This window comes from Kuraishia capsulata, genomic scaffold (assembly GCF_000576695.1).
Source record: "Kuraishia capsulata CBS 1993 genomic scaffold, Kuraishia_capsulata_scaffold_1, whole genome shotgun sequence".
NCBI lineage: Eukaryota > Fungi > Ascomycota > Pichiomycetes > Pichiales > Pichiaceae > Kuraishia > Kuraishia capsulata.
In genome coordinates this window covers 507,200-524,468 of record NW_019172950.1, presented here as the reverse complement: position 1 = coordinate 524,468, position 17,269 = coordinate 507,200, and the positions used below count along the sequence as shown (strand labels likewise).

General features: G+C 46.4%; 10 protein-coding genes across 10 annotated transcripts; 5 read left to right on the top strand and 5 right to left on the bottom strand.

Moving 5' to 3' along the window:
- Positions 1 to 233: 233 nt before the first annotated feature.
- Positions 234 to 1,847, bottom strand: KUCA_T00000277001 (uncharacterized protein; the record flags this gene model as incomplete). Its single annotated transcript, XM_022604803.1, has 1 exon — positions 234 to 1,847. The coding sequence occupies one exon, from the start codon at positions 1,845 to 1,847 to the stop codon at positions 234 to 236; it is 1,614 nt and encodes a 537-aa protein (XP_022456334.1).
- A 956-nt stretch (positions 1,848 to 2,803) lies between these two features.
- Positions 2,804 to 5,926, top strand: KUCA_T00000276001 (uncharacterized protein; the record flags this gene model as incomplete). The annotated part of the gene is made up of 1 exon (XM_022604802.1): positions 2,804 to 5,926. One exon carries the CDS (start codon positions 2,804 to 2,806, stop codon positions 5,924 to 5,926), a length of 3,123 nt encoding a protein of 1,040 aa, XP_022456333.1.
- A 186-nt stretch (positions 5,927 to 6,112) lies between these two features.
- KUCA_T00000275001 (uncharacterized protein) lies at positions 6,113 to 6,595 on the bottom strand (the record flags this gene model as incomplete). The annotated part of the gene is made up of 1 exon (XM_022604801.1): positions 6,113 to 6,595. The coding sequence occupies one exon, from the start codon at positions 6,593 to 6,595 to the stop codon at positions 6,113 to 6,115; it is 483 nt and encodes a 160-aa protein (XP_022456332.1).
- Positions 6,596 to 7,724: 1,129 nt separating this feature from the next.
- KUCA_T00000274001 (uncharacterized protein) lies at positions 7,725 to 8,660 on the bottom strand (the record flags this gene model as incomplete). The annotated part of the gene is made up of 1 exon (XM_022604800.1): positions 7,725 to 8,660. The coding sequence occupies one exon, from the start codon at positions 8,658 to 8,660 to the stop codon at positions 7,725 to 7,727; it is 936 nt and encodes a 311-aa protein (XP_022456331.1).
- Positions 8,661 to 9,361: 701 nt separating this feature from the next.
- On the bottom strand, positions 9,362 to 10,246 carry KUCA_T00000273001 (uncharacterized protein; the record flags this gene model as incomplete). Its single annotated transcript, XM_022604799.1, has 1 exon — positions 9,362 to 10,246. One exon carries the CDS (start codon positions 10,244 to 10,246, stop codon positions 9,362 to 9,364), a length of 885 nt encoding a protein of 294 aa, XP_022456330.1.
- A 282-nt stretch (positions 10,247 to 10,528) lies between these two features.
- On the top strand, positions 10,529 to 10,951 carry KUCA_T00000272001 (uncharacterized protein; the record flags this gene model as incomplete). The annotated part of the gene is made up of 1 exon (XM_022604798.1): positions 10,529 to 10,951. One exon carries the CDS (start codon positions 10,529 to 10,531, stop codon positions 10,949 to 10,951), a length of 423 nt encoding a protein of 140 aa, XP_022456329.1.
- Positions 10,952 to 11,178: 227 nt separating this feature from the next.
- KUCA_T00000271001 (uncharacterized protein) lies at positions 11,179 to 12,374 on the bottom strand (the record flags this gene model as incomplete). Its single annotated transcript, XM_022604794.1, has 2 exons — positions 11,179 to 12,270; positions 12,333 to 12,374. 2 exons carry the CDS (start codon positions 12,372 to 12,374, stop codon positions 11,179 to 11,181), a joined length of 1,134 nt encoding a protein of 377 aa, XP_022456328.1.
- A 226-nt stretch (positions 12,375 to 12,600) lies between these two features.
- On the top strand, positions 12,601 to 13,662 carry KUCA_T00000270001 (uncharacterized protein; the record flags this gene model as incomplete). The annotated part of the gene is made up of 1 exon (XM_022604793.1): positions 12,601 to 13,662. The coding sequence occupies one exon, from the start codon at positions 12,601 to 12,603 to the stop codon at positions 13,660 to 13,662; it is 1,062 nt and encodes a 353-aa protein (XP_022456327.1).
- A 222-nt stretch (positions 13,663 to 13,884) lies between these two features.
- Positions 13,885 to 15,012, top strand: KUCA_T00000269001 (uncharacterized protein; the record flags this gene model as incomplete). Its single annotated transcript, XM_022604792.1, has 1 exon — positions 13,885 to 15,012. The coding sequence occupies one exon, from the start codon at positions 13,885 to 13,887 to the stop codon at positions 15,010 to 15,012; it is 1,128 nt and encodes a 375-aa protein (XP_022456326.1).
- An 861-nt stretch (positions 15,013 to 15,873) lies between these two features.
- On the top strand, positions 15,874 to 17,259 carry KUCA_T00000268001 (uncharacterized protein; the record flags this gene model as incomplete). The annotated part of the gene is made up of 1 exon (XM_022604791.1): positions 15,874 to 17,259. One exon carries the CDS (start codon positions 15,874 to 15,876, stop codon positions 17,257 to 17,259), a length of 1,386 nt encoding a protein of 461 aa, XP_022456325.1.
- Between the last annotated feature and the right edge of the window lie 10 nt (positions 17,260 to 17,269).

Sequence of the window (17,269 nt, the reverse complement as noted above, 5' to 3'; positions counted from 1 at the left end):
TCTAGTTTGTATACTGCCAGTCTATTTCAAGCGTAAAACCATTTTGAAAACTACACCGTGGAAGAAGCAGCGCTGATCTTTCAAAGAGGGACATTTTATTATGTGTACGGGTGATAAAACCAGTAGAAATAGGCGAGAAGTGCGATTTCTGAGCCTTTTTTATCAATTACGGGCCTTCACATTGATGGGCTGTCAGCTCCTATTCGTTTTTTCTTTGGTGCCGTTTTTTTTTTTCATTTTATCAACTCCAGAATCTGCTGGATCAAATGCGATATCTCGTCACCGCTGTTGAAATCGTCGTTCGTCAGGTCGTTGAGGTTAAATTTCCCAGATTGGATAAGCTGTTTCACACTTGAACTCAACATCTCGTCGTCGCTTTCAAGTAATTGCAACATGGTCCACACTGCAATGTGCTCGAAGGTGGAGTTCCCGCTCTCCAAGAACCTGGTGATAAAGCTCGATATCCCCTGCAAGTTGGACTTGATCTTTGAATAATCAGATATCCTGGAACACAGGTTAGCCAGTGCTGCGGCTGCGTTGCCACAAACCTCGCCATTCTCGCTGAATGTCAATGGTATCAGCACATCAATGAGGCCCAGATCCAGAAGTTTCAGTTTGAGATCGTCTGCCAAAGCGAGTATGGCGAAACAGGCACTGATCTCGCTCTGGACCGAAATTGGCGCCTTTAGCACCAAGTCTTTGCACTTCTTCACAGCACCTGCCTCTAGCAATGCCAGTCTGTTTCTCTCGCTGCTTGCTGCCAAGTTCCTCAGAGTAGACACGGTGTGGCACTGGATCTCCACGGAATCAGGATAGTCGACGAGCGAAACCAGTGGCTTCAGGAACCCAGCGTCGATTATCAACGCCTCGTTCAAAGGATGTATAGAGATGTTTCTGATACACGCAACGGCAGCCAGCACCAAAGGCTGATGTGTGGATTGCAACAGCGTGACCAGGTTCGGCAAACCTCCAGCTCTCACTATCTCCAACTGGTAGTTTGCGTCTGATGCCAAATTCCTCAACGCCAGGGTTGCTTGGCATTGTACGCGTGGGCTTGTGGAGTCCATCAACTGGACTAATTGCGAGACAAGCTTGGGCTCGGTGGTAGCCAACTTCTTTCTGTTGGTTTCATCCACAGCAATGTTGGATAGCGCAGTGGTACAGTAGTACTGGACATCCGCGTCCTGGCTAGATAGCAATTGCACCAATACAGGCACGGAACCGGCGTTGACCAGTTCCTGTCTGTTGGCCAATGAATGTGTCATGTTCAACAGCGCGCCTGTGGCGTTTCTCTGAACCCTGAGGTCAGGCGACTTGGCGAGCTTGGTGAGTGGAATTAGTGCACCACTGGTGGCGATTTTGATCTTGTTTCTATCCTGTGTGGCCAAATTTGTGATGCACCCGACGGCATTGCACTGAACTTCGATGTTCGAAGACATCATCTGTCTGATTAGCGGCTCTAATCCACCCATTTCTACTATCAGCACCTTGTTTACATCGTTAACTGCCATGTTTCCAAGTGCCGCGCACGCAGCTCTCTGGACCTCCTGGTCAGAGCTCTGTAGCAGTATGAGGATTGGCTCAAGCACATCCCTTGAGACTGGCTCTGTGTAGTTTTCCGTAATCTCTGCAAATGCCAACGCTGCACTTCTTTGAAGATCAACATTATCGGAATATACCAAAGTGCTCAGCGCACGTAACGGACCGTTGGAGAAGAAGTCAACGTCTGACCTGTTCTCTAAGTATTGCAATAAAGAAGTGATGGCTTCGCGTTCGTTCTCGGCCAAAAGCGGCGGGTACGTGCTGTCTTGGTCACCTCTAGAAAGGCAACTGCAACAGGCTCCCATTGTAAAAAGAGTGACGAGGAAGATATGATTCGGGCTTACCACAGAGTATTCGCACTCTACTGGATGGGCCGGTTCGTGGTCGAATTGAGTAAGGCGTGTGAGTACTCGCGAATGGCAAGGTAAGACTATCGGCAAAGCACTGCTAAAAGACTTTAGTCTTCAGATTAGTGATTGAAAAACAAAAAGGCTATTTTTGCAGCCAGAAACGATAGACGCAAAGTGTTTGTTTCGAACAAGGGTCAACGAGAGAGTTTTTCCTCTGAATGCTGCCCCCTCCCCCTGTCACTTTTGGTTTTCTTGGTGGTACACACCCACACAAATTTCAAGCGAGGTGATAAGCAATGGCCAATGGGAGACCAGTTTAACCGTGAGATGCAAATAAAAAAAAGGGCAAACCGCTTCGGATGGAATTATTCTACGTGGGGTTTCTAAAATTTCAATTTTGGAAGGATTTACTCCAGTGGTAAGTGTAGAGGATGAGGTGTAATCATCAAAGGTTCTTCCGATAAGAGAGAATACCGGAGCAGATAATGCGAGGCTTTTAAGTGGGGACAAGGTGTGGAACTTGGGACGCGTTTCATGTTCTGCAAAGAAACGCTGTTGCAAAGAGTCTTATCGGGGTTCTAATTCCAATTTCGACGTGCTCTAATTTATATCCGTTTGTTTCGATTCCAGAACTGCTCCCGAATAGGCTCACAAAGAACTCTGTTCCGTGAGCCTTTGAAGGTCGTTGCGGCGTCGAACTGTGGTTTTGGTATAAGCACTACCTCGCGCCTACCCCCTCGCTGGACAAACATCACCGTGTCGTGGTCAGTGATCTGTATTGAAAAAACTGAATATGACAATCACCTGGGATTAATTTTTTTTAATCAGTTTTTGACCAGATTTGCATATCGGGGTTGGGTTTTGCTTGCTGAGATTACAAAGGGACGTCTCCTGTACTACCATCACCCAAGATGAATCAAGAAAACGCGGTTGATACGTCGCAATCCACGTCCAGATTTGAGACTCCCGAATACGATTTGTCGGGTTTTGCCGGTTACAACAAGCAGATATCGGTTGCTGATCGAAAATTGAAGTATATCGTCCGGGATGAAAAACAAGCGTTTAATGTCGAGGAAACCGCAAAAAGATTTAGCTATCTCTTGGGACTGACTACTCTTTTCAAGCATTTCATCAATTCTAAGGCTGAGAAGGACTCCAGGTTCAGGCAGGTATTGGACCTAATCCAATCAGATAACAGGTATAGACCTAATAGAGACGGCAACGATCACAGACGCCGCAAGACCGAAAAGGAGGAAGATGCCGAGCTGTTGAATGAAGGCCAGGACGATGAAATCTTTGAATTCAACGAATCGCCGGGATATGTTGATGGTGAGCTGAGGCCTTATCAAATCCAGGGTTTGAACTGGTTGATATCGCTTTATCAGAACCATCTTTCGGGTATATTGGCCGACGAAATGGGTCTGGGCAAGACTCTTCAGACCATATCCTTTCTTGGATACTTGCGTTATATCCGTTGTGTCCCAGGCCCACATCTTGTTGTTGTGCCTAAGTCTACTCTTGATAATTGGAGAAGAGAATTCAACAAATGGACTCCTGAGGTGAACGTCTTGGTCCTCCAGGGTGACAAGCAGGAGAGAGATGATCTCATCAAGAATAGGCTGATGACCTGCGATTTCGATGTCGTTATTTCTTCGTATGAGATTGTTATCAGAGAGAAGTCCAGTTTCAGAAAGTTCAACTGGGAGTATATTGTGATTGATGAGGCCCATAGAATCAAGAACGAGGAGTCCTTGCTTTCCCAGATTATCAGAATGTTCCACTCGAAGCAGAGATTGTTAATCACCGGAACTCCATTGCAGAACAATCTTCATGAGCTTTGGGCCCTTCTGAATTTCATTCTTCCAGATGTCTTTGCAGATTCTGAGACTTTTGATGAATGGTTCCAGAGCAGTGGAAAAGTTGAGAATGGAGAAGAAAGTGAGGCTAGGAACGAGGACAGCGATCAAGGCTCCGTGGTTCAGCAACTCCACAAGGTCCTTCAGCCGTTCCTGTTGCGTCGTATCAAGTCGGACGTCGAAAAATCTCTTCTTCCAAAGAAGGAAGTGAACGTTTACTTGGGCATGACCGAGATGCAAAGACAATGGTACCAGTCTATTCTCGAGAAGGATATCGACGCTGTCAATGGCGCCAACGGCAAGCGTGAGTCCAAGACAAGATTGCTCAATATCGTGATGCAACTCAGAAAATGCTGCAACCATCCGTACTTATTTGAAGGCGCAGAACCCGGTCCTCCGTATACCACGGATGAACATTTGGTGTACAACTCTCAGAAGCTGAAGGTGTTGGACAAACTGCTGAAAAAGTTCAAAGAAGAAGGCTCTAGGGTCTTGATATTCTCCCAGATGAGTCGTATGCTGGATATCCTGGAAGACTACTGTGTTTTCAGGGACTATGAATACTGCCGCATTGACGGCCAGACTGACCATGCTGACAGAATTCAAGCGATTGATAACTACAATGCTCCGGACTCTGAGAAGTTTGTATTCTTGTTAACTACGCGTGCAGGTGGTTTGGGTATCAACTTGACCACGGCAGATATCGTTGTGTTGTTCGATTCCGATTGGAATCCGCAGGCCGATCTCCAGGCGATGGACAGAGCTCATCGTATTGGACAGACAAAGCAAGTCAAGGTTTTCCGTTTCGTCACGGAGAATGCTATTGAAGAGAAGGTCATCGAAAGGGCTTCTCAAAAGCTCAGACTAGACCAGTTGGTGATCCAACAAGGTAGAAACTCCGGCGGAATCTCCAACGAATTGCAACAGAAGGCGAAACAGGCCAGTTCTAAGGAAGAGCTGCTTTCTATGATTCAGCATGGTGCAGCGGCCGTTTTCCAAGAGGGCAAGAAGGACGAAAAGACAACGATTGACGATGACGAAATCGATGCAATTCTTAAGTCCTCTGAGGAGAGAACAGCTGTTTTGCAGTCTAGATTTGCCAGTCTGGGCTTAGATGATCTTCAGAATTTCACCACCAATGACTCCTCAGTTTACGAGTGGGATGGTAAGAATTACAGCAAAAAACCAGTTTCAAATGGTGCCATCTCATTAGCCTGGATCAATCCTGCCAAGCGTGAACGGAAGGAAAACTACTCTGTTGATATGTATTATAAAGGAGTTTTGCATACTGGAGGAAGAACTACAGCAAAGTCTGGTCCTCGGCCCCCAAAGCAGCTGAACACGTTCGATCACCAGTTCTACCCCGCAAGACTGTCTGAGATCTACGATCTCGAGAAGGCTTACTTCAAGAAGCAGACAAAATACAAGCCAGTTCTATCCGACAGCAAGCACCTGACCCAGAAGCAAAAGCAGGCTGATCTGAGATTGGAAGAGCTAGAAATCGAGCACTCTAGACCTCTTACTGAAGAGGAAGAGGCTGAGAAACAAGAACTAGCTAATGAAGGATATAGCAACTGGTCCAGGCGTGACTTCACCCATTTCATTCATCTGTGTGCAAAGTATGGTCGTGACAGTTTTGAGGAGATTGCTTCGGAGTTTGAGGACAAAACCATTGAGGATGTGAAAGAGTACTCGGAAGTTTTCTGGGAAAACTATGGCCAGATCGATGGACATGAGCGCTATATTTCGCAAATCGAACAGGGTGAAGAGAAGTTGGCAATCAAAAGGGTTCAAAAGCAAGCACTCAGGCATAAACTGTCACAGTACCACTTTCCTCTACAGGAATTGGTGTTGGAGTACCCTCCAGCGACGACTAACAGAAGGATTTTCAGCGAAGAGGAGGATAGGTTCTTACTGGTTCAGCTGTATAGGTTTGGAAGCGATCGCGAAGATACTTTCGAACTGATCCAGAAGGAAATATTCAAAAGTCCCCAGTTTCAGTTTGACTTTTTCTTCCAGAGCAGAAGCATTTCTGAACTCAGCAGACGGTGCACTACTCTGTTAACCTGTCTCCTCAGAGAGTACGAGCCAGGCACCAAAAAGACCAAGTCCAAAAAGCCTACGAAGAAGAGAAAGCCAGTGAAGGCGGCGAAGAATGCAAAAAGACAAAAACGATAGAGTTTGAGGACGTTAATTCTCATTTGAGATTGACATAATATAAAGTTTCATAAATGATACAATTTGAAAGGTTGAAATAGAAAAAATAGTTATAGCATGTGATGATAGCAGTTGAGAGCAAGCTATAGCAATGCAGCGATTAAAGCTCGACAAACCAGCTAGGTCTGATCGAAACGAATAGCCCGCTTATTTCAGCAGGTCCTTGACGGCACCCTCGATCTTGGAAGGACTGGTGACAGAAGAGTATCTGTTGACAACGTTACCCTTCTTGTCAATCAAGAACTTCTCGAAGTTCCACTTGATACCCTTGAAACCCAAAAGACCAGACTTCTGGTCCTTCAGGTAAACGTAGACTGGATCAGCATCGGCACCGTTAACATCAACCTTCTTCATCAATGGGAAAGAAACACCGAAGTTCAGTCTGCAAAATTCAACAATCTGGTCTTGGGTACCTGGCTCCTGGTGACCGAACTGGTTACATGGGAAACCAAGAACGACAAAGTCTTGGTCCTTGTACTTCTCGTACAGCTCCTCCAACTCCTTGTATTGAGGGGTAAAGCCACACTTGGAAGCAACGTTAACAATCAACACGACCTTGCCTTCCAATTGCTTGAAGTCAAAAGGTTCGCCGTTTTTGTCAAGTGGAGCAAGAGAGTAAAATTTGGACATTGTGAGAGATAGATATTGTCTTGAGGTGACTTGAATAAAAATGTGGAGCTTATTCTGTCAGATGCAGGGAAACAGGGTAATTTTATATGCTTGGGGCTCCCTGAAAAAACGGCTAAGTGGCGCTCGCATGATTTTACTTACTGTTCCTCGTATTCGGGATTCAAGGGCGTTATGCTTTTCCGCAACGGACCGGTTTAGAGGCCGGAATGAAGATGACTAATTTTTTCGGTCGGGGCTTATAACGTGGGTCGGAAATGCATTTTGTTGCCTCGAAACATGGTCGGTAATATCCGTTCTGTACCGGTTATGTCCTCGAGAATTTTTTACCAAAAACACGACCGAGGGAGTGACTCCGGATCTGGAATAAGAAAATAAAAAACCGTTGCCCTGCATGCACCTCCAGCCCTCTCATGGGCCACAAAACTGGCGACATACATGAAATTCGTATAGAACGCAATCTCGTATTCCGGTTGTATGAGTCCAGATGCCCAAGTATTACTAACGTCAGATACTCCTCTTTACTTAGGCCAGAGATTAGGCAAAGATAAGTGTTCTCGGTAATTGTTCTGTCCCGAGACTGTCCCGAGACTTGTCCCGAGGACCTTTATGGTAGACTACTGAGAGAGAAGCCGAGGAGGAACCTTGAGTGTTTTTGATCCGAATATCGGTATTAATTTTTCGGTAGAAAGGAATTATTTGTTCCTAGTGTCCGCAACCTGTGGGGCAGGTTTAATCAGCGACTAAGCCGTTTCCTGGGGAGTTTCACGGGTTGTCATTTCTTTCCGGGCGCATCATCGAAGCTAAACTCGAGTTAGACCGAATCGATTTTTGGGGCTCTCCTGCCCTGACATCGTCGTAGTAAACTTGGCTGTTTTTCGTGTTTTGGCACAAATTTGGCTAATATCTACGCAGTCTAATTGTTTCCTGTCTACTTTCGGTACTTCGCCTCCTCTTTATCGTACTTGACCAATTTCTAATCTGGTTGAAAACTGTATTATCGTTCCCCCAACGTACACCTCGTTTTTGTAAGGATCATTATCTTTTACTAACTGATTTTCTTTATTTTCTTCGGATTAGTTCACCAATTTTCGTCATTTCGTGCTATCATTTGGCCCCATCGTCTCGCCCGTCATTTCGCCCCGATGTTAATCGGCTTCTGCAGCAGATGCCCCATCTTCTCAATTTTCGTCCTGAGATAACCTTCCACCTCCTTACTCTCAATCCCTTCTTTGTCCTGCCATGCCAACGGAACCATGGCCACTCTCTCTAATACCTTGATTTCCTTATTTTTGCCCTCGACCGCCACAATCTTGTCTGGGTTGTTGGTCAGCAGCTTCACTTCGACCAGGTTCAAGTCCATGAGAATCGAGGTCGCCAGCGAAAAAGATCTCTTGTCTGCTGGATGTCTCAGAAGCAAGTTTGCCTGCACCGTGTCAGCACCCAGGTCCTGAAGGTTGTATGCTTTCAGCTTCTCTCCCAGACCGATGCCTCTTCCTTCTTGCCTCAGATACACTATACACCCGTGACCATCTAATCCCATGAGTCTTCCAGCTTCATCAAATTGTTCACCGCAATCGCACCTCGCACTCCACGCGGTTTCTCCAGTGTAACACTCAGAATGGATACGCACAATGGTGGGGGAGGTGTGCGTGTTCTCATCGAGTATCAGCTCTCCATTTGAACTGAACTTCAGTTCCTTTCCGCTTTTCGGATCAAGATCAGCTGATTTGCGACCTGGAAATAGCTTTCCGATGTAAGCGCCCCTCGTCATCCGGTCGTCCTGCGTATCATCAGGCCTCTGTTTGTACAGTGTCCTCGACCTGATATCCTCGCCGAACACTATGGCCAGATGTTCTTTGTTGTCAACATTATTTGAGTATAGATGTAAGAAAATTTCAGGCCCCTGTGTGGTGGGTATTCTCGCTCTGGCTATACACTCCACTTTGGGCAGTTCTTCCAGCAGATTGGAAGATATCTCATCCTTTTCAAGGTCATCCAGCCGGGGGAACGAAGCCGGTGCTAGCACCGGCGATATGAGAGGCATCGACTTGAACAAATCGGACATCTCGTAGGTTTGCTGTGAATGTGTTGAGAAAGGTGAGTTTCTGGAATAGAAAGCCGTGCCGTTAGAGCTGATGGACCTTGTAGTGGATCGCTCTCCGCCATTACCAATCCATGACAAATTGGAGCCTATTCAAATTATGTCGTGTACAGCCGGTTTATTAATTGGTTGGTGCACTGAAATTAGATTAGCAAGTCTACATGCGCAACTCAGTTTGACAAGGTACATATCTATTCAAGTGGCATCTATATTTACCGCAAATGGCGCTAACAAAAAAACAACAGTGGATATTAGGTGGTTCAGTCTCAATTATCGGAGTGGCATTATTGCTGCAAAGAAATCGGACTTTCAAGCAGGTGCTATGGCCCTCTGGCAAAGTGTACCAGCCGGTGACGCAATACACCCAGCTGCACCCTATTGCCCTGGCAAACAAACAGCTTTTGCTGAATTTCACGTACCGTGGAGAGCCACGGTCCAATGAAGTTACCAAAATGTTGTACGACCTGATTCAAACGAAGTCTTTCACCATGGTGGACATTGAGGCCGATTTCGAGGGAAACCAACAGCTGCTCCTGGATTATACTGTTTCCGAAATCCCCAAATTGGTGATGTTGCAAAAGCAATTGCCCACACGGTATGATGGACCTCTTGATAGGGAAAATGTTGACCAGTGGTTGTCGCAATTCGAGAATTCAGAGTCCTCCTCACCATAACTGTATAACCTTGTCGTAAAAACTACATGTTGCCAACGAATCATCCTTCCATGCTCCACCATAACATATGCTTGTGTGATTCTTGCTAAGAATTTTCGTGACCTCCAAATCCGAATTCAATATCTTGGCTCCATCATACATGCAATTGACCAGTAATTCATCACCCTGTGGGGTAAGTCTCCATACCCCACCACCCAAATTGTGCTTTTCAACTTCTCTAAAACTGGAGATGTCGATCCGTCGTATATTATCGTCGTACGAGCCACTCAGCAAGCTTCCTTTCCAAGGAAGTATGCTCGTGACCCCAGCGTCGTGTCTCAAGCTTCTCGTCACCATGCCTATCCTGGGGTCTATCAGATTCAGCTTAGCATCGTCACCTCCGGAGTATATCACTCCCTCGTTGAAATTGAGACACCAACACTCGAGACTGTGTATGGACTCGTATATTTGAGTCACTTGTAGAGTCTCCCTAGAGACAGTTGCGACAGAGCCTGTGGTGCTAGTAATCCCAAGTTGATCATCGCCAATTGTGATGCTAGTCACCAACACGTCTTCTTCAAATATTTGTACATTTCTAAGCAGCTCAATATTCTTGCCCAAATTCCATAGCATTATGTTTCCTGTAGACTGTGCCGTGATAAACCTTGTAGGGTCAATGAACTTCAGATCTAGTATTGCAGACTCAACCTTGACTTCCTCTGTCAAGATGAGCTCTCCAGTCTGTAATTCGTATCTTTCTATAGACCCAGTTCTTGTGCCGTTCTCCTTATGCAAAGTATAGGTTCCAGCCAACAACACAGATCCATCAGTCGGGCTGAACTGGAGACAGCATGGGGGACCCAGTGAGATCTTGGTAGATTTTGGGTCTTGGTCCATTCTAGGTAAAACAAACAGTGGGGTCACCTGCAAATAGATATCACCTGGAAGACTTAAATGCTTATAATAGCCAGTCTATAGGTGCCAATTTTACAAAAAATAACCCGCAACACGATAACAAGATAACAAGACTCTCGAGACCAGTTTGGATCAAATATTTCGTCGTGCGCACACCATCTGTCAATGGCAAACGTGCCGGGTACGCGATTGTTTTGTTTTTGATTCAACATACCGGTTTGGTGTCATTAAGCTATCATTTCAACTAATAGAATTAAATACACAATGTCAGACAAAACTTACAAGGACGCGTTTTCTCTCTTTGATAAAAAAGGTACCGGCAAGGTCGCCGTTGATTCGCTTGGTGATCTCCTGCGTGCCGTTGGTCAGAACCCAACTTTGGCGGAGATCTCACAATTGCAGACTCAAGTCTCCTCCGATTTGGACTACACCACTTTCGTGAAGATTGTGGATCGTCCAGAGGGATTCAAGGCTTTGGGTCAACCCGAGGATTACATCAAGGGTTTCCAGGTCTTTGACAAGAATATGACTGGATTCATTGGTGTTGGAGAATTGAGATACATCTTGACCTCTATTGGAGAGAAGCTCACTGATGAGGAAGTTGATGAGCTGCTCAAGGGTGTTAATGTCACCGAGGACCAGAACGTTGACTATGTGGAGTTTGTGAAGAGTATACTTGCACAGTAAGGGAACTGTCAGTGATCGACCTTGAGTCATTACTGTCCGCTTCACCTAGTGTGATTGTTTTGCCTATTTTGTATTTGTTCTTATAGCGAAGAGCCTATTATACCCTAGTTTGAAAGATTAATTGGTCGTAATAGTAATGCAAAGACTCTGGGACCGTCTGCGATTACAGCCCTCGCGATCACCCAAATTGGGGCTTAGTCTATATCATGTAGGCGTCGCATTGGACCTCATTGTAGTGTCGGCAGAAAGTTGGCAATGATCATCATAGGAATTCCAAAGACGTCTCTTTTCAATGTCCAAATACTGGAGGTCCGTATCGTGTCGCCCGTTGGGGTTAAAAGGGTGCATTCCAACATTGTTGCACCTCTGAAATCTCCAAACGCAATCTTGGAAAACAGCTGGAAATACTCCACACACGATTTGTCGTCCATTATCTCCACCACAAAGGTGGGCTTATTCAGAAGTTGCTCCTTTGACCATCCAGTCAGAACGCAGAACTCGTCACCCACGTACTCAATCTGCGAGGTTCTTCTCCAAACAAGGGTTGGAGTTCCGCTAGTGGATATGTAGTTGTCGTATTCCAGTAGGGTTCGCTGAAAGCACTGTTCAGTGAAGATCATATCGTCTTCCTTGAGATGGATCATACCGGCAATGAAAGAGGGTCTGTATTCGGCCATGGACTTAGACATGGAAACTAGATGTTTTTTGTCAAATCTCCTCCGCAAATACAAGTTCAGCACGTGATAAAACTTGGGATATGGGAAAGGTTGTTTGATCTTGGAGTAGATCTCGCTGGGCTCCTGGAACTTTAGTCCGTTGCCGGAACCCATTGATTGAGCAGCAACTGAAAAAGATACCGCTGATGAGTCGTTCAGTCTCATGAAAGTCTCGGGATCTAAAGCCTTGAAGTCCCTGATCTTTTCCACCACCTCCGAGAATGTATAGCTAGGACCGATAAAGTACTGGTTGCAGCTGTTGTCGAACCGGGGACCTGCCACCAGGTGTTCCTCGGGGGTCTCTGTAAAGTTATCTCGCGTGATCGAACCCAGTATGTTATACTCCAAATCTGCAGTGGAACTCATGAAGATTGAGTTGCTGTTGGTCATGGAACTGCCATTGCCATTGTTCACGTCGGAGACCGGAGAGATTGAGTAGTCTGGGATATCTGTCATATACTTCTTTTTCTTCCTTGGTGCATCCACACATGATTCTGCCAAACCGCGGCTTATACATGGCTGGCAAGGTCTGCCTGCAGAGCAGGTCATATGACCTTTTCGACAATGCCCACAAGCCTGGGGAACCTTCTGTCGTAGCTTTCTCTATGCGGCGTTAGTGAATTGTTCTGAAAGTGAAATCAGACATTATTGGCTCAAGTACTCACTCTTCGAATCTCCTTCTGGATGTCCATATCTTCAGAGCTCATAGTTGGACGAGAGATAACGGTTGTGTAACCATATTTTTTGTCTTGTTGTAGGAAAAAGCCTCAGATCTCCCCAGTCTTGTGCTAAGGTAATTTTGTCGTGCGACTCCGATTTAAGTTTTGGAGACTGGCAAGGCCTATGAAAAATCGAGCGTCATACTGGAAAGCTAGTTTGAACGGGAGGGTTCTTTAGAATTTCGAAATAAAAACACATCTCAAGTCTCACAATATGTCTTTGTCACTCTCACCATTGTCACTGTCCGAGCTGTCCAACGAGGAGCTCGCTTTGTCTTCGCAGTGGAGCACTCTCTCTGCAAGATTCCCGGAGGGTCTGGATGAGTTCAATACCTACCTGAAGTCTACGACCTACGTTGTTGGATCCAAGTTCACAGCTGCGGATGTCACTGTGTTTGACAACACATGGAAGCATTTGCAGAGTGTCAGTGACGTGGCTTCTCTGAGACACGTTTTGAGATGGGCTGATCTCGTGCAGAATCTGACCGGCCAGGAGAAGATCAAGATTGATCTGGATGCTGCCGTTCCAAGAGAGATCAAGGTGAAGGAGAAGAAGGATGCCAAGCCGGATGCTAAGTCTGAACCAAAGAAAGAGGCCGAGGCCAAGAAGGCTGAGGTTCCCGTTGCTGCTAAGGGTGGTGATGCCAAGGGAAAGGACATCTCCCCTGAAGAGATGGAGGCCCGCAAAGCCAAGGCTGAGGCCAAGAAGGCTGCGAAGGCCAAGGCTAAAGCTGAAGCTGATGCCAAAGCCGCAGCTGCCGCCCTCCCTCCAAGTCCAGCTCAAATCGACTTCAGAGTCGGGTTTATTGAAAAGGCTGTCAAGCATCCAGACGCAGATTCGCTCTATGTGTCCACCATTCAAATGGGTGACGCCGAACCAAGAACCGTCTGCTCTGGACTGGTCAAGTACATCCCATTGGAAGATATGCAGCAGAGATACATCGTGGTCATTGGAAACCTAAAGCCCGTCAACATGAGAGGTATCAAGTCCACTGCAATGGTGCTGTGTGCTTCTGACGAGACCAAGGTGGAGTTTGTCAACCCACCGGCCGGCTCCAAGCCTGGTGACAAGCTCTTTTTTGAGGGCTTTGACGGAACTCCAGAGCCTGTTCTGAACCCCAAGAAGAAGGTCTGGGAGACTGTTCAGCCTCACTTTTCAACCACCGAAGGTTTCGAAGTGACATACACGGAAGACGGCAAGCCACCTGCCAGACTGGTCAATGCCAAGGGCGAATTGTGTAGAAACTCGTCAATTGTTAACGCACAAGTCCGTTAAACTGTCTGAGAAGTTATATAAGTAATTCGGTAATAAATACTCGGGCCGAGTATTGGTCAGTCAGTGAGTGAAATTTCAAAAATGCGGGTGTAGAACCAGATAATGTATGGCAGTTGATAGCGATGAGATGGGCTAAAAGTTTTAGGCACTCGGCTTAACTATCCAATCTACTCCGTACAACCAAAGTTCGTGTTGTAACTCGTTTTCTCTCAATTTTGATCCATGAAACTCCTTAAACAAGACATCAAAAGAGACGGCTCGGGCCAAATAACTCTAGTGGCGCAGGATAGGGAAGACCTGTGGACGCTATATAACTTGCTCCATCAACACGATGAGATTTCGCTGCATACGTTCCGCAACATCAAGAGAGAGGGAAAGGCCAAAAACGAGCGGAAAAACGTGATCCTGACTCTGGATATTGAAACTGTTTCATATGAAGATACTCTCAGAATTAAGGGTCGTACAGTTGTGGAGAATGATGATGTTCCCCTAGGGTCCTACCATACGGCAGAGGTTCTGTTCAACTCCAAGTTCACTATATTAAAGCAAGAGTGGGACCAGGTTTCGTTGGACCAGATTGATAAAGCGTGCTCCATAGACGCCAAAGCAGAGATTGGAGCAGTTGTTCTGGAAGAAGGAGTAGCACATCTGTGTCTGATTACAGAGAACATCACGTTTCTAAAGTCGAAAGTTGAAAAGAGTATACCCAAGAAGAAAAGAGGGGACTCGGCTGCACACGATAAAGCATACGCAAGATTTTTGGATCTGTGCTACGACTCGATAATAAGGAACTTCAACATCGACGCCCTGAAGGTGGTGTTGGTGATCAGTCCTGGTTTCACTGCACAGAACTTGGTGCAGACTATCTTGAGAAGGGCCACGCAAGATTCAAACAAGCAACTGCTCCTTTCCAGGTCCAAATTCGTGGTTGGACAATCGTCAACTGGTTACTTACAGGGAATTGAAGAGGCTCTGGAATCGCCTGATTTGAGGAAACGATTGGAGGATACCAAGTTTGCTCAGCAAATACGAATGATCGAGCTACTGCTACAAAACTTGAACGAAGATAATGACAAATCGTGGTATGGTTTGAAGGAGTGTGAACGAGCTATTGAGCTGGTGGGGTCGGTCAAAACTCTCCTCATTTCAGACTCCCTGTTTCGCAATGATGACCCGAAGATCAGAAGGCACTATGTACAGATGGTGGAGAGCGTCCAGAATCAGGGTGGGTCGGTAGAGATTTTCTCCAGTTTACACGATTCCGGCAAACAGTTGGATCAGCTGAGTGGAGTTGCGGTGATATTGAATTATCCTGTTCCGGATCTGGATGAAGATGAAGAGGAATCTTAGACGCTTTCTAGATCCTCGGGCCTTTTGATGTTTAGCCTTTCTTTGAGCGGCATTTGCCTCACTCCCATCACGCGCAGATACCAGAGATCGTCACCCTTGACGAATCTCAATAAATCTTGCGCCAACCCAAGACCCAGTCCCAGCTGAAATCCCTTCTTCATCAGACTCTTGGCAGACGAGTGCCCAACCTTGTACACATTGGAATACACCCAACCAGCCAAAGTAGCAGCCATCGTGGTATTTGCAAAATCAATAGTGCCCCGTAGTTCATCCAGTAGAGCCTCCATGCCAAACAGCGAGCCAATCAGCAACGAGCCCGATATGCCTCTTTTGAATGCATTCGTCATGGCATCCCGGTAGCAGACGTAGTTCTTTCTCTTGTGGTAGTAGTACCAGCCTCCTGTCGTGGTGGGCAATCTATGTGAATTTGATGCCAGGTACTTCAATCCGGCTGATTTGAAACCCGAAACCAGTCCGTTCAGTCCAGTAACCATTCCACCGCTGAACATGAAAAACGGCAAACGGTATTGCGGATTCAAGCCCAGTCTGTGCCCTCTGTTCTCCTCCTGAAATTTCAGTTTCGCCTCGTTTAATTTCTGCTCTTCTTCATATGTGAACTCGTTTATCGTCGCGTTGTCCAGCGTCTGGGGATCCACGTTCGACATTGTGCTGATATGTGGGGGTTTGCTGAGTAGTTCACGGGGCTCTGGTGAAATCTTCTCGCTATCTAGGCTCGAAATTTCAAGGCGGTGCAACCCGATGAGCTAAGCCTTAAGAAGGGGATGCATGCCTTGTGCAGTTTATCAACAAGAGAATAAGAGTTTAGGTGGCTAATCCTCGTTTATTCTGCTTGTTTTATTCATGAGTATCACAGAAGCCCTGCTGTTGGAAAGGACCGCGAGTCCGTGGTCACCCACTCTTATCTTCATGATATCGACAGCATGCTTATCGTCCCTCCAGTTCGGATACCATATGTCTGAGTTGAACGCGCCTCAGGAAATCATGAATTGCGCCAGATCCGTTCCGGCAGATGGCACCTGGTTTGAGGATCACGGTCTGTTGACATGTATACCGTTTCAAGAGCATGTTGGAGCCATCACCTCGAGCTATCCCCTGGGTGGACTCGTTGGCTCTTTGTTTGCAGGCTACTTGAGTGATCGTTACGGGAGGAAAAGGCTATTTTTGCTAGTGTCGATTCTCTACTTCGTTGGCTCAACCTTGGAGGGTCTGGCAAACTCGACTTTGATTCTTGGACTTGGCAGAACGATCAATGGTCTCGGTGCAGGCACTGGACTGGTGGTTAGCCCAATGTTCATCAATGAAATAAGCCCTCTGAGGTTGAGGGGTTTCCTGGGAAGTCTCAACCAAGTGAGTGTCAACCTCGGTATCTTGTTTACACAATTGCTAGCTACGTGCTGGTCCAACGATTCTCAATGGAGACTTATCTTGCTCATGGGATCTGCGATGGCCCTGGCGAGCTTGGTGTGTTCTGTTTTCATGTACGAATCGCCCAGATGGTTGTACTCATCCAACCCAACTTCTGCGCTCAAGATCCTCTCTATATTGCGCAATGGTGATGTTTCGGTGGTGGAAAACTGGGAGAACGAGGCTGAGGAATCCCAGGGCGCAACCGTCAGCCTCACAGACTTCGAGACCAATCCAAAATACTCGAAATCCAGAAACATATCTGCTCTCATTATGATTGGTCAACAATTCTGTGGCATTAACTCCATCATTTTCTACGGGGTTCAGGTGCTGGTGCAGGTGTTCCCAAACAGCGTTATTCTAGTTAACTGCTTGATCTCTGTGCTGAATGCTACAGTGACCTTCATTGCATCTCTGTTTATGGACAAATACGGCCGCAAACCGTTGTTGAGATTGTCTTCGATAGCTATGGGGATATCCTCTTTGGGTCTGGCTGTTGGCATTCTGAACCACCTCCCTATGCTTTCGGTGGCCTCTGTTCTAGGTTACGTCGGATTCTTCGCCATTGGTGTTGGTCCCATTCCTTTTCTGCTGATCTCTGAAGTCAGTCAAGCAGAATGTAAGGGACTCGCACAATCCCAAGGTATGGTGTTCAATTGGCTCAGTACCTTCCTTATCGGGGCGTTCTTTCCATTGGTGAATGGTGGGGGAGTGTACATCGCGTTTGCCCTCGTTTGCTTCGCTTACTGCTATTGGATAACCAGGTCCATTCCTGAAACAAAGGGGAAGGACACGTATGAAGAGGTTTGGGGTATAAGCTGAAACAAAGTTG